This window comes from Diachasma alloeum, unplaced genomic scaffold, assembly GCF_001412515.2.
Source record: "Diachasma alloeum isolate Michigan unplaced genomic scaffold, Dall2.0 Dall_scaffold_00271, whole genome shotgun sequence".
NCBI lineage: Eukaryota > Metazoa > Arthropoda > Insecta > Hymenoptera > Braconidae > Diachasma > Diachasma alloeum.
In genome coordinates this window covers 364,756-381,037 of record NW_021680410.1, presented here as the reverse complement: position 1 = coordinate 381,037, position 16,282 = coordinate 364,756, and the positions used below count along the sequence as shown (strand labels likewise).

Sequence of the window (16,282 nt, the reverse complement as noted above, 5' to 3'; positions counted from 1 at the left end):
TATTACTGACGTCACACCTCCCAAGAATAAAACAATATTCTTATTCCCAATTCCTTGAAATTTCTATCATTTGTACCTCTCCTTTACCTCAAAAATCGCCATCTCTTTCATTGTTCAATGCCATTTTTATTGAAAAAAAAATTATACTGATCTGGGATTTGACATTCGATTCTCAGTACTCATATTTCCTACAATTTTTTTATGAACAAATCATTGAAATAAAGTTCTTAGATCTCAAAAAGTTCAATAATCAATCTCAAAGATCAATAATTCAAGATTTCGAGTGAATAATAATTTCAAGATCAATAATTTTTACAGAAAAGTATTAATGACGTCACACCTCCCAAGAATAAAACAATATTCTTATTCCCAATTCCTTGAAATTTGTATCACTTGTACCTCTCCTTCAGCCCATAAATCGCCCTCTCTTTGTGTCTCTCCTCAGCTGATTTTTTACTCACCTCCAATTTTTATTTCCACCAAAATTGCCATATATTTTTTTATTTAACGGCATTTCGAAGGTTTATAATATGGTACGTTGGGTCTGAAGGAGGGGGGGCAGGTGCTTGAAGGTATAAACGCTCGCGGCAGCCTTGAACGTGGCTCGGCCGTTGCGTTCGAAAACTCAGTGAACACAAACGCCATGGATGAAGAACATTCTCTCTCTTTGTTACTCACCCTGACAGATTCGAAAAGGAAATTGGCCGCTTTGGAAACTACTGGTCGGGGAATATTTCACGATGGATGAGGAATACTCGCTAAAAATCCTTTTATACCTGAGACCGTTGTTGGGACGCAGGCCAAATGCCGGGCCTCATGCGATGGCAAATAGACGAGATTCCATGTAAATGGGACAGCCACAGAGTTGAATATTATTTTCAAGAATTTTCATCAGTCTGTCAAATTTCTTTTTATCGATTCGAGGAATACATGGGACGATTATTCCCTCGGTTACATTTCGAGACATTGCGATTACTCATTCAAAATATTCAGGTGAATTTTGTGAACGGCGTAGTGAAATTAATTTTTGTGTTATGAGTTTCATTTCAGACACTGAGTTTTATTCGGATTTATTCTATTAATTTTCTGAAAATTAAATTTTTGTCGAAATTTTGGTAATTAATCATGAAATAGTGCATTTATTTCTATTCTCCCATGAACCTTCTTTATTTAATTAAATGCATCTACAAATTCCTTTTCATCGATTAAAAGAATACGATAGGATCATTATTTTCTTAATTACATTTCGAGACATTATGATTACCCATTCAAAATATTAACGTGAATTTTCTCAATGTCGTAATGTAATTCATTTTTGTGTTGTGGATTCTATTTTAGTCATTGGGATTAGTTTATGTTGCGGTCTAATTCAATTTGTATTTATTGTGTTAATTTGTTGGAGATTAAATTTCAGTCAGAATGTTGCGATTTAGGCATGACGTAGAGTATTTATTTCCATTCTCCAATGAACCTTCTTTATTAAATTAAATGCATTTGTAATTTTTTTTTCATAGATTAGAAGAATACGATAGGATCATTATTTTCTTAATTACATTTCGAGACATTATGATTACCCATTCAAAATATTCACGTGAATTTTCTCAATATCGTAATGTAATTAATTTTTGTGTTTTGGATTCCATTTTAGTCATTGGGATTAGTTTATGTTGCGGTCTAATTCAATTTGTATTTATTGCGGTAATTTGTTGGAGATTAAATTTCAGTCAGAATGTTGCGATTTAAGCATGACGTAGAGTATTTATTTCCATTCTCCAATGAACCTTCTTTATTTAATTAAATGCATTTGTAATTTTTTTTTCATAGATTAGAAGAATACGATAGGATCATTATTTTCTTAATTACATTTCGAGACATTACGATTACCCATTCAAAATATTAACGTGAATTTTCTCAATGTCGTAATGTAATTAATTTTTGTGTTGTGGATTCTATTTTAGTCATTGGGATTAGTTTATGTTGCGGTCTAATTCAATTTGTATTTATTGCGGTAATTTGTTGGAGATTAAATTTCAGTCAGAATGTTGCGATTTAAGCATGACGTAGAGTATTTATTTTTATTCTTCATTCACCCTTCTTTATTTATTTAAATGCATCTATAAACTCTTTTTCATCGATTAAAAGAATACGATAGGATCATTATTTTCTTAATTACATTTCGAGACATTACGATTACCCATTCAAAATATTAACGTGAATTTTCTCTTTCTATTTTAGTCATTGGGATTAGTTTATGTTGCGGTCTAATTCAATTTGTATTTATTGCGGTAATTTATTGGAGATTAAATTTCAGTCAGAATTTTGTGATTTAAGCATGGAGTAATGTACTCATTTTTATTCTTCATCCACCCATTTGTACTCAGTTGAATCCATCTGTCCATGAAACCGACATGAATTTTCTTAATGCTGGAGTTTCGTAAAGAACGGACTGGTTTTTTAACACTTATTGAAGCGAGTAGTTCCAGTCAATCGGTCGGCCAGCCGCTCGACCGAGCGTCGACTCGCATGTAATGAACATTTACACACATGCATCCACTGAGAGAAAAATGGACGTAATATGACAAGAATAATTTCTTGAGTGGAGAACATCGCGTAGAATTAGTAATTGCACTATTAGAAAAAAAAAATGAAATTACGTGAACAGTTGACGACTAAAAAATCATGGAAAAAAATCATGAAATGTCAGGTTTCACTGAAAATTCAGTAAAATTCCAGAATTTTAAGCAGCTTTAAGAAGAGAATTCATTGATTTATCCGAATTTCCGCTCTAATACGAATATTCAATGCTAAATTACATTGAATTTTCAGTGAAATCTGAAATTTAATTATTTTTTCCCCCTAAATCCCATTCAGTGTAGCTGTTCTGAAAATTCAAGAATATATTTACCGGAGTTTTCTGGCTTTCTATTCATTTTCAGGGAAAAATGGAACTGAAAGTGACAGTTCTCTTTGATTTTTTCCCGAAATTCGGAATTTTCAATGCTGAAATTCCTCGAAATTTAAGTGGTAATTAGAACAGAATCAAATACTTTATTTCCTTGATGCTACCGTTACAGTTTTACATCTAAACAAGCCAAAGAAAAACATCTCCAATAACACTCCAATAAATTCTTTTTATATCAATAATATATAATAACTAATGATAACACCACAGTATTGGCCAGTTTTTGACAAATATCTCGGAATTTGAAAGAGATAGCAAAATCGTTGTCATGACCTTTTTCGTAGAGTCAATTGAGGGTTATAAAAAAGGTCCTGACAAAATTTATACCATCTCCCTCAGATTCCGAGATATTCATCAAAAACTGACCAAAAGTCAAAATAGACTTAACCCAATTTACCGTTTCGCTACTGAATTTAACGATTGTTCAATTTCTAATCTCTTAAAATTTCTTTTCACCAGTCTCTCAACACCCCCTCTATCTTAGCTCTCCCCACACCCAACGGTACATTTAATCGCCTGCTAGTGACAACTAAATTCGATAAAAATGTCCAAAAAGTGTACCCCAAAATTCCGACAAAAATAGTTACCAGCGAGGGGCTGGGAACTTCTGAAATCATGGCGTCACATGCCACTAAAATCAATTTGCAGTCACGTCGGAAATCAATGAAATCGCTGGCATAATGGAAATCACCGAAATCTCATGATTTCAAACTGTGAAGTGTGTAAATAATTCAATTCAGAGTTGAGCACTTTAAACAATAAAAAAAATTGTGAAGTCATCTCGTGACATCATCTGTAGTCAATAAAGTCAAAGAAATCAGTATATGCATGTGACCGACGTCCAAAACTCCCTTTACATCCACAAAGCAAAATCATTATCATCATTTTTTTTGCAAATATCTTGGTATATCATGAAAAAAAATTCAGATACGACATCAAACAGTATCAAAAGACTATTTCACCTCCAACTTTTGATGATAAGGGGAACTTGACAATTGACCAAAGCATTTTGAGAGAAGTAAACCAATACTTTTAGAATTCGCCATCATAGTTTATTAGATATACAAGTAATAATTTGTAATTGTTCGTCAATATTTCGTGACAATAAATTCAATAGTTCTGATGACTAATTCTCTGGTATCAATTATTAGGGGAGGGTGGGGCAAAACGGCCCCCCTTCAATTGTCAATAACTTGTGAATGACATTGTGAAAATTCCCAGTTTCAACTTCATTTTGAAGATAATTTTTCATTCTTCAAAACGAGCTCTAACTCATCCCAATCGGATTATTGAATCGGAAAATATTGTCGATTGAAGGGGGGCCGTTTTGCCCCATCCTCCCCTATTTCGGTTCGGTGAGATTTCAATGATTTCGATGAGCAGAAGGGGCCACCAAGCTTACAAGAGTCAAAATCCCTTATTTAACATTGTTCTAAGTCTATTTGATGTTACAAAGAGGGGACCTTCGTGATCCTGTGGGCCCTTGGGCCCTTTAAGGTCGTAAGGGCCATAAGGGTCTCAGGCTCCACCTCGGTTGCAAGGGTCAAGAGGTTTAAAATCCCTTATTTGACATTGTCATACTTTTTTTCCCACAATTTTTTTTCGTTTCATTTCTCTCAACAAATTTTCCCCCTCAATTCCACCTAAATTACTGACTCCCAGGGCCCGTTGGCGTGAGAACCGAAGATCCAAAGATCCAAAGAAGGAGCAGAAGTCATTGATTTCAGTTGGATGAAGTCAATGAAATCACCGATAATTATGCTTGAAATCGCTGAAATTATAAATTCAATGAAATCATTAACGTAATCGAGTGAAATTGGCTGCATTTAGCAGTCACAGTGTCACTCGATCTTGGAGTTCCCAGTCCCTCGGTTACCAGCGTGTTAAAAAAATCGCGCTTCATATCTTCCACTGGGAAGCATCCGACTGAGGAAACATCTCTATTGACGGATCGCCCATTCAAATCCCGAAGCGCCTCATTGATCTTCCTACATCTCCCCAGCCCCATTACCTCGGCCCTCCCGCAGTGATTCCGAAATTTTCTCAAAAAATAAGGGCACGAGCGATGAACAATAGGGACTCTTATTGAAAAGTCCGAAGCACCCCCGCACCCCGTATTGAAACGCCCGAGGGTGGACAGAACAAAACGCAGTGAAACAGATAGCAGTTGCGCCTGTGTTAAAAAATCAGTGAAAGAGCGGTGGTTGAGGGTGAAAAAAAAAACAAATCCCGCGTCTGTATGAGTCCGTGAATAAAAGAGTAGAAGGGCAAAATGAGCGTGGACGACCAGTGGCCGAGTATCTCACCCAACATGTGAGTTTAAAAATGTACATTGGCCACTACAGTGGCGCTGACTGTCGTTTCTCCTCTCCCGCATGTTTATTACGAAATTATGATAGTGTAGGTGGGCATGTGCGGCCACCGAGCGTCCTCTCTCACTCACACATTGAAACCCACTGAGCCAAGCTGGGGTATACCCCCACGGCCGCACCACGTGACACTGAGTTTAACCAATGGGAGGTGTCTTGTGCCGGCGTCCGGCACATGGCGGAGTGCCGGCTGGTTTAGCCGCAGTCGCAGTACGTCGCAGAGTCAGTCGCAGTGGCACTCGAGCGTGAGGGTAGTCGCACGCGTCCCCTTGTCTGTTTTACTAAAAGTCGAGAGAATAACTGGTCTGTTTTAATAACGCGCAAGTACTAACGATTTCAAACAACACAATAATTTAAATATAACGAAGAACAAAGTTTTAAATAATATAATTTATAAAGGATAAAACAAGGACAGGAGAAACTCCCTCTGATTAAATTTAGTCAGTTGATTTTTGGAGAAGAGAATTCCAAAAAAGGCTTCTTCAGTTTTTCCCTCGTTGAACATAGAGTAGAAGATTTTTTTATTATCTGAGGAATCCACGTTGAGAGAGAGAGAGAGAGAGCAGTAAAGGCGACAATTCCACAGTGAAACATTTATAATTTTATTTAAATAGATGTATAGCGTATACATGAGATTGGTGTAACGACGGAGTGACATTATTTCTTCAAATAAATACCGAACGACAGAATAACGAACTCATACGACCTTCGACGTCTGATATACTCTGAAAGGAGAAAATAAGACAATTGTTTGGTATTTAAAAGTGTGTGAGATATTGATAAATCAACCAAAGGCTAAATTCAAAAATCAAAACAGAAACGGGAGTTGAGGAGAGAGAGAGAAGAAAAAGAATTTCATCGTGTTTATAATTTATTTTTGTACGAAAAGCCATTTCACACATAATTTTTCTACTTTTCGCACACAATACCGACGAAATAATACTCGAAGAACATTAAAACCCTAAATTACAGTGACGAGAGTAAAATAACGACTGAAATTAACGTGTCAAATATCCAAGTGATCAACAATTTATTCGTCAGTCATTCGACAACGCTGGGAGTGACTCATTCAGATAGAAACTAATATTTCATTGGAATTAGAGTAAAGAGATGCCGACCAGTTTATTTAGCGACATGGATCGCAGTGTTTGTACGGCTGGGGCTGGCTCCATCGAGGAGCAGCGTGCCCTTCAGCTTGCTTTTGAGCTTTCAATGTTGAGTATCGAGGGTACACAGGGCTGTGGAGGAGCCGGTGGTGGTGGTGCTGGTAATATCACTAATTCAGATCCAAGTGATCCACTACAGTCAACACCAACCAGTGTCTTCGAGGAGGCGAGATCCAAGAAGAGTCAGAATATGACTGAGTGCGTTCCTGTACCGAGCAGCGAACACGTGGCTGAGATCGTGGGACGACAGGGTGAGTTACATTATTTATGGTTTAAAAATAGGGGCCGAGGGGATAAATGGATACTAGATGTTTTTTAAATGGTGACGCCTCGCGATATTAGAGAATTACTCGTGAAATTGCAAATAAAAAATTATGGAGTTTCTAAGAATGACTGATTTATTTGAAATTAGTGAAATTTAGGCAATTAATGCTCAATTTTCACAATGAATTTGAGAATTTTCGATTTCGTTTATATATCAATGATCGATTAACATGGGACAGTCATTTTTGTTGGAATTCCAAGATGAATTTGAAATTCCATGAACGATTTGATATTGAATTGACGTGATTGGACGCCAGGGTGAGTTATTTATGGTTTAAAAATAGTGGTCGAGGGATAAATGGATACTAGATTTTTTTAAAATGGTGACGCCTCGCGATATTAGAGAATTACTCGTGAAATTGTAAATAAAAAATTATGGAGTTTTTAAGAATGACTGATTTATTTGATTACTGATAATTCAGGGAATTAATGCTCAATTTTCACAATGAATTTGAGAATTTTCGATTTCGTTTATATACCAATGATCGATTAACATGGGATAGTCATTTTTGTTGGAATTCCAGGAGAAATTTGAAATTCCATGAACGATTTGATATTAAATTGACGTGATTGGATGACAAGGTGGGTTTGATTATTCTGATTTAAAAATAGTGGTCGAGGGGATAAATGGGCACTACATTTTTTAAAAATGGTGAAGCCTCGCGATATTACAGAATTACTCGTGAAATTGCAAATAAAAAATTATGGAGTTGTTAATAATGACTGATGTATCTGAATTTTGCAAACATGACAATGAATGTTATTGAAAATTGAGAAAATTCACGATTGATGTTCAATTTTCACAATGAATTTGAGAATTTTCGATCTCGTTTATATATCAATGATCGATTAACATGGGACAGTCATTTTTGTTGGAATTCCAGGATAAATTTGAAATTCTATGAACGATTTGATATTAAATTGGAATTGTTGAGTTCGAGTATTCTGGTTTAAAAATAGGGGTCGAGGGGACTGAATGGACTGAAGCATCGCGGTATTAGAGAATTACTCCAACAAAATTTCAAATAAAACTGATCTATCTGAATTTTTAATAAAAAAATTCCGAGTAAAATCAGTTAATTTTTGAAATATTCAATGAAATTGCGACTTACAATTTGATGATATCATAATGAATATTATTGAAAATTGAGAAAATTCAGGGAATTGGTGTTTAATTTTCAGAATGAGTTTGAGAATTCAAGCTTTTGTTGAAATATCAATGATCGTTCAATATAAAGCACTCATTTTTGTTGAAATTCCCGAATAAATCGTAAATTCCATGAATGATTTGATATTATAAACTGAATCCATTCATTAAATTTAAATTGTTGGAGTATAGCGCGGAGGGGGCAAAATGGTCGCTAGACTTTTCTTCAAATGTTGAAGCCTCGCACTATTACAGAACTACTCATGAAATTTCCAATAAAAAATACTGAAATTTTTAACAATAACTGATCTACCTGAATTTTCCAAATATGTTGTTAATGGAAAATGGAAAAATCCGTTAATTCCTTCAATATTTATTATCAAATTTTCAAAAAATTTTCAAGAGTGCATTCAATTCTTGATAAAATGCTCTTTTTTCCTCGCATAGTACACTTTCTTCTCTGCAATAATCCCAGACTGAGTTCAATTAATCAATTCATCTCTGAGTTATGGGCATTTGAAAAAGTGAAGTTTCCATTTTGTTCCACCTCCCCCTATTCTTGGTTTTCACGTCTCGGTGGGAGGAACGGGAAGGAATCGGTGAGCTTCAGCGCTCGATAAGCCTGAGGGTCTGTTTCCGTTTGAATAGTAGATTTTTATCTGGGGGAAAATGCGGTATCCGAGGACAACACGTGTCTCGTGGACGGGGGAAACACGTCCTTAAGACGCAATACCACTGCACTGTTGGAAGAAATGGAGAAATTTCGGGGGAAAAAATCGTGAAATTTCAGATTTCAGTGAAAATCCCAAGTTTTTAAGCAACAGAACATGAATATTCAGTACCAAATTACGCTGAATATTAAATTAATTGAAAATGCGAAAATATATTCACCTGAATCTCCCTGATTTCCATTGACTATCGTCTCATTATTAAATTTCCCAGAAATTCAAGTTTCATTTGATTTTTCTATGATTTTTTTAGAATTTTTAATGACGAAATTTCCTGAAATTTTAGCAATTTTTTTTTAAATGCTCACAATACATTTCAATCGTGAACTGGAGGGGAAGTAGTATATAAATCAATCCCCGGAACTGGAAATATAAAATAAAGAAAATTATTGATTTCTCTGAAAATTTCCCAACTCATTTGAATTTCCAATCAAAATATGAACATTGAGTACTAAAAAACGCTTAAAATTCTACAGAAATCCGGAAAATTCAGGCAAATGTATTCTTAAAAGCTCAATTATTAATTGAACATATTAATCGACCATTCAAGAATAGATTTACCCGAATAATTGAACCGAAATTTGCAGTTCCCATTGAGTTTTCCGACAGAAACATTAACTAAATGCGATAATGCATAAAAAAAATTCCATAAGTCCCCAAAAAAATTCAATAAATATCCCGGAAATTTCAGCCACAAATTTTTAACAGCGTGGACTCATAGATAAACGTTTGAAAGCAGTAAAACTACCTTTTCAGGGTGCCCAGTGGTTCTCATGGTCTTGGGTGCCCAATCGTTTCTCACGATCTCAATTCAAACGCACGAAATACACTGTTAACTCAAGGCTTTTTTCTGCGAGGCCGTTGTAGACGTAAAATTCGTTAAAATGAGGAGTTGTAAATTCGTCGTGTGGTAAAAAGAGATGGCGTGTGTGTGTATGTGTGTGTGTTTTTGTGTGAACGAGAGAGACCGGCATATGCGTTATTGCCGTAGGTCATGGTACGCACGAAATACAGAGAATAAAAACATGTGCACGAGGGCTGTGAGGTGTCTACAATTTATGTTTCAACATTGAATTTTCAGTTTTTGGAGAAAGTTCGCTGGGGTGGAGAATTTATATTTTTATTGTTTTATGGAGGTCGCCGCCTCCTACGATTTTTTTCTTCTCTTTGGCGGCCTTGCGTGTGAGAAAGGAAAGAGAAGTGTATGATCGTTTAACCTTGAACGGGCAACGATCGAAAATCTCTCAAATTTTGTGAATTTCAGATGAGAAATTGTGAAATACGAGTTATGGCAGAAAATTTGGCCTTTGTTTACAAAAAATTTAATATTGGCCCGTTTGATTGTCAAAGTGGAGTCTCATTAACAAACAATCCTCTAGCATTCATTAAAAAAAAATAATAACAAAGGTGATTGTCATGATGAAATTTTTGTCTTGCTCATTATGACCGGAAATGGATGAAGCTGAAATCAGGGAAATATTCGATTTGGGAATGTTTTTTGAGATGTTTTTCTTTACGCCAAGAAATTTTATACTTGTCGGAAAGATGAGGACAATTTTTTGATATTAAGAAAATGACTTCTCAAATCAATTAAAGTGGTTTTTGCATTAAAATATGTCAGAGTTGAGGCTAAAAAACTATTAAATGAATTCATTCAATTTTACTTGGCTTGAGAAATCGCTTTCTCGTCATTAAGAAATTGTCAGAAGTTTCTGAATATAAGTAAACCTTTGTTTTTGTCAGTGTGAAAAAATGTTGGCTAAAATTTTTGGGAATTGTGCCTTTTGAAATTTTATGGAAAACTCAATGGAAAATGATTTTCAGTTCAATTCAGTAGCGAAGTGGTAAAACGGTTCAAGTCGACTCATCTCCCAGTTGGGTTTTTGCGGAATATTTCCGAATCTAAGGGAGTTAGCGAAATTTTCATAATAACATTTGTTGTAGCTCTCAATGGGCTCTACAAAAAAGTTTATAAGAAAAATTGTGCTATCTCCCTTAGATGCCGAGATATTCATTGAAAATCGGCACTTCGTTACTGAATTATTCAATGAAACCTGAAAATTCACCATTTTCCCCGTCTAAATAACACTTTCCGCTGGTAAACTAACCAATAAATACTAATTCACATGATTGAAAATGATATTGGATATGAAGAAATAACCAGCAATTGGAGAGTAGAAAAATCAATTCAAGCGAGGTCGCCCCGTTGTCGTCAACGAATTCCCATCCAAGTCGACACCGGCCTCATACCCACGAACCACCGAAAACTTTACGTAGGTATAGAGATGTTATAAACATACCAACACACAAAAGCCCGACCTCGAACTCGTTCAAGGACCGTGTACCCATGTGCTCTGAAACTTTCCCAGATGTAATTCCCCCTCGGTGTTTCTCAATAGAAATTCGCAAACCGATTCTTCACACAAAACCTTTACTTGGCCACACGGAGGGGTTGGAGCCAACAACTGCGTATTCTCACAAACTTATATGCATTATGTGACGTTTAACTGTGCGTGGAGAACCAGTTTGACGTATACCTGTCTGCATGAATCATCGGTTTTCATTGGATTGGTTTCATGGTCTCGAATTAGAATGAAATAATGAAGCTGAAACTCGCGGAATGTTGGGGGAAAAATCAATGTCAATGATATGAGCAAAATTTATTATAAATGCGGAGGAGTTTGCAGATACGAAAAAAATTTATAGAAGAACCTAGCGAATTTGTTGGAAAATTCTATTGAATTTTTATTGAACTTCTCAATAGAAAAAATGTTCTATAGAAAAATCAATGGAATTGGACTTTGGTTCTCTTCACCTGAGTTTTTTAATGGAAAGAGAATGAAAATAAAGTGAAAACAAACTTGGAAAATTCATTTTGAGGAATTTTTGTAGAATTCCTCATTTTTTTCATGGAAAAATGAAATTCTATCGATTTTTCCCATTAAATAGTTTTTATCGAATATGTTCTAACGAATTCTTTAGGTTCTGCTCCGAAATTTAAATTGAATTTGATAAATTGACTTGAGTTTTTTAAAATTTCGTCTTCACAATGAAATATGAAAATGAAAGGAGTGAGAATATTCGTTTTTGCGAGTTCATTGGCCCAAGTGCGTTGAATTTGAGATGGACATATTTTTTTAATGGAAAGAGAATGAAAATACAATGAAAACAAACTTGGAAAATTCATTTCGAGGAATTTCTATAGAATTCCCCGTATTTCTATAGAAAAATAAAATTCCTCTGATTTTTCCTATTAAATAGTTTCTATCGAATATGTTCTAACGAATTCTCTAGGTTCTGCTGCGAAATTTAAATTGAATTTGATAAATTGACTTGAATTTTTTAAAATTTCGTCTTCACAATGAAATATGAAAACGAGAAGAGTGAAAATATTCGTTTTTGCGAGTTCATTGGCCCAAGTGCGTTAAATGTGAGATGGACATATTTTTTCAATTGAAAGAATGAAAATACAATGAAAACAAACTTGGAAAATTCATTTCGAGGAATTTCTATAGAATTCCCCGTATGTCTATGGAAAAATAAAATTCCACTGATTTTTCCTATTAAATAGTTTCTATCGAATATGTTCTAACAAATTCTCTAGGTTCTGCTGCGAAATTTAAATTGAATTTGATAAATTGACTTGAATTTTTTAAAATTTCGTCTTCACAATGAAATATGAAAACGAAAGGATTGAGAATATTCGTTTTTGCGAGTTCATTGGCCCAAGTTCGTTGAGTTTGAGACGAAAATTTTTTTCAATTGAAAGAGAATGAAAATACAATGAAAAGAAACTTGGAAAATTCATTTCGAGGAATTTCTATAGAATTCCCCGTATTTCTATAGAAAAATAAAATTCCTCTGATTTTTCCTATTAAATAGTTTCTATCGAATATGTTCTAACGAATTCTCTAGGTTCTGCTGCGAAATTTAAATTGAATTTGATAAATTGACTTGAATTTTTTAAAATTTCGTCTTCACAATGAAATATGAAAACGAAAGGATTGAGAATATTCGTTTTTGCGAGTTCATTGGCCCAAGTGCGTTAAATTTGAGATGGACATATTTTTTCAATTGAAAGAGAATGAAAATACAATGAAAACAAACTTGGAAAATTCATTTCGAGGAATTTCTATAGAATTCCCCGTATTTCTATAGAAAAATAAAATTCCTCTGCTTTTTCCTATTAAATAGTTTCTATCGAATATGTTCTAACGAATTCTCAAGATTCTGCTGTGAAATTTCAATTGAATTCGATGAATTGACTTGAATTATTTAAATGTCGTCTTCACAATGAAATATGAAAACGAAAGGATTGAGAATATTCGTTTTTGCGAGTTCATTGGCCCAAGTGCGTTGAGTTTGAGACGGACATACGTCCTCGTTTCCGCGCGTCACGGCCACGTGGACGCGAAAACCGCTGTCGGCTGTCTACGGCTTTATAACCTCTTGTATTGTGATATTATTTGACCAGTTAGATAATATTTTGTCGTTACGTGTCGAGTTGATTTGATTGAAGTTTTCGGGGGTGGGTAATAAGGGCATTGTTCCCTTACCCTCGATAAACTCACCGAGAATGGGAAAATTATGCTCGTGGAGATGACAAAAAGGAATGGATGAAGATATTACGCGGTGTTATGCCTTCGATGATTATCTAATGAATTTCATACGCTCTTCTATTATGAGGATGTGCCTAGTTGGAGCATTCTCTCCGTGGTGTGCTCGATCGCACTAGGCTTTTTCCTCTGTCTCTGTATGTTGAACCATACGTATGTCCCTAACGTATACGATATTGGCCGGAAGCGGTAATGAGCGCTTCTATGGGCGCGAGTGTGGTCATTCTCCGGCTAATATTATTTTTTTGTTTTACTTGGTTCTTTTTTATTTTTGAGAAAGTTGGAGGGATTTATTTTTGTGATATCTCGCTGTCTCGTGGAGATGAAGTGGATTGTGAGCATTAGTTGAAAATTTAACTGGAATTTTAAGGTTTTTTTTCATTGAAAACTCTGAATTTTATGGGAAGATTCATGGAAATTGGGATTTTAGTTCAATTGGTATTATGATTAGAAATTTTTTGTCATCAAATACTCCAAATTTTGGGGACAAGTCAATGGAAACCGCGAATTTTTGGTCAATTATTCAATCGAAATGAGGAAAATTCAATTGAATGTATTCTTGAATTTTCAATTAATTGAAATTCTTGTCTTTCCACTTTTCAAAAATTTAGAATTTCCATTACAATTTCATTGACATCTGAAATTTCACGATTTTTCGTCACTTTAACTAGTAAATTACCAATGGAAATTCAAATTTTTTTCTAATATTCAACTCATAACACCGAATGAAATAAAAATTGTCATCTTACACTGAACGCCTCGTGTTCTCGAATTCACTGGACGCCACATGGCGACGGGATGTGTTGTCGGTTGCCTATCCCCACTCATTCACCAGCCATTCGGCGCGTTCTTTTCGTTCCAGACGCGATCCCTGAACGCGCGGGAAGTTGAATAAAATAACGGATGAGGAAAAAAAAATAAGAAATGAAAGAGAGGCATATGCACAACTCTGGGCGAATCCCTTTGGCTTCTTGCGAAGCCCCGAGATACGAAAATTCATGTCATTCACGATTCCTTAGAATTTCGTCTCTCTTTGTTAACATTGTGTATTAAACCGTGTTCTCACGGAATATAACCGGCGAGGGAGCGGTAAGAATGACGAAAAGGTGGACTCTTACGGTGGCGTTATTTTTTCTTGACCACGGTTACCACAGGTTCAACCACAAAATTAAAAATTTCCGGTGAGATCCCTTCACAATTCTCGTGTTCATAAGGCCGCCGTACCCCTTTTGTTAACAGTTTTCTCCCCTTGGGAATACAAAGAACTGCATGTTGATGATTGGGTTGGCGGGGAAAACAGTCTTTTCACTCCATAAAAAACCTTGTGTCCTCGTTTGTTTGTGTAATACGATGGCGAGTCTCTTGATAAGTTCGTTATCAGTGTGCATGGTGCCAACCCGTCTCTATCTGTGCCTCATTCACACGGAATATTTAATGCACTGTTCAACATTTTTGGACTCAACATTTTTGGACTGAAATTTCCGGTGCAGTTAGTGGGGATTTTTATTGAGTGAAAATTACACGGGAATTCTGAGGGATTTCGACGTTGAATATTCGTATTTTGGGGAAAGTCAGGGGGAATTGGGCATTTCTGGGCAATTAGTGCGTGAAAATTAAGAGGAATTCAGGAAAATGTATTCTTGGAGTTTCTATTAATTGGAGAATCAGTGTAATTAGATACTCATTATTCATTTTTCAGTTTTTATTGGAAATTCAAGGTAATTGTAGAATTTTTGGCTTGTTGTTGCTCAAAAATTTCTAATTTCATTGAATTTTCACTTGAATTTTTCCACTTCAATTGAATTGAAGTTACTTCTTTGAAATTACCAGTCATCTGCATTCTTGAAAATTCTTGGCGGAAATTTCAGGTACACTTAGTGGGGATATTTATCACATTATATTTTTATTGTAATTTCGTAATTGAAAATTCAAAATTCCATGCGAAAATCTATGAAAACTGTAAATTTTAGTGCAATGATCCGCGACAATCGATAGAAATCACCGAAATTCACCTGATGATGAATTGAACTACAATTTTTAATTAATTGCAAATTTGCGGTAATTATCTACACGTAAAGTAAAAAATCTTCAAATTTTTAACAAACGAATAATTTACATTGAATTTCCATTGATCCTGTTATTAATAAATTAGTCAATATTCTTGAATATTCAATGAAATTTGATTTCTCAAGTTCATACGACAATGAAAATTACTAAAGATCGTGACAATTCACGGAACTTTTTTTCTGAATTTTCAATCTGTTGAAAATTCAATTGAATGTATTGCGTAATTTTCACGATAGGTTTGAAAATCCAAATTGTCCTTGAAAATTCAATGATCATTCATCATGAAAAACTTAATTTTATTAAATTTCCAAGATGAATCAGAAATTCCATGAGCAATTTACTTTGAAATTAAATTCAACTGCATCTGGTACTTAAATTTCAAAAAATTTCTGACAATGTACTGAATATTAATGTTTCGATTGATAATTGAAATAATTTCGAAAATTCTCGTCTTTCCGCTGCTCAATAATTTTGAATTTCATTGAAGCTTCACAAAATTTAAAATTTCATGTTTTCCTATTCTAAAAAGAACATACACTTAAAGTCGATAACTATCAATATCTCCCAAGTTTGTCACGCTTATTCCTCATTGGTTCCAGTCGTCTGAGGCGGCAAATTTAATTCATGATTAATTGAATTTCATTTGTTTTCCTCTAAATTGAATTCAGTATCACTCTCCTGAGGATTACCAATGAGTCCTCTAAATTAAAATTTTCTCTGACATCGTACATATCTAGTATCCTATTTTCCTAAAGATGAAAGAAACGTGAAGTTGTTTTATATCGAAATATCTCGAAACTGCCTGACCGCTAATCCTTAATTCTGATTGGTCAATATGTGACACGAAGTTATTCACAAAAAAAACGCGGCATTTTCAAATTCTTCAGTGACATAATTTCAAAT

The 16,282-nt window shown here is 34.8% G+C and overlaps 1 protein-coding gene across 1 annotated transcript in view; it reads left to right on the top strand.

Moving 5' to 3' along the window:
• Positions 1-5,563: 5,563 nt before the first annotated feature.
• The window catches only part of LOC107037901 (RNA-binding protein MEX3B), a 36,794-nt gene continuing 26,075 nt past the window's right edge, over positions 5,564-16,282 (top strand). Inside the window, exon 1 of the mRNA XM_015256716.1 lies at positions 5,564-6,748. Within this exon, the coding sequence (XP_015112202.1) occupies positions 6,442-6,748 (307 nt within the window). The 5' untranslated portion in view covers positions 5,564-6,441. The remainder of the gene's footprint in view (positions 6,749-16,282) is intronic.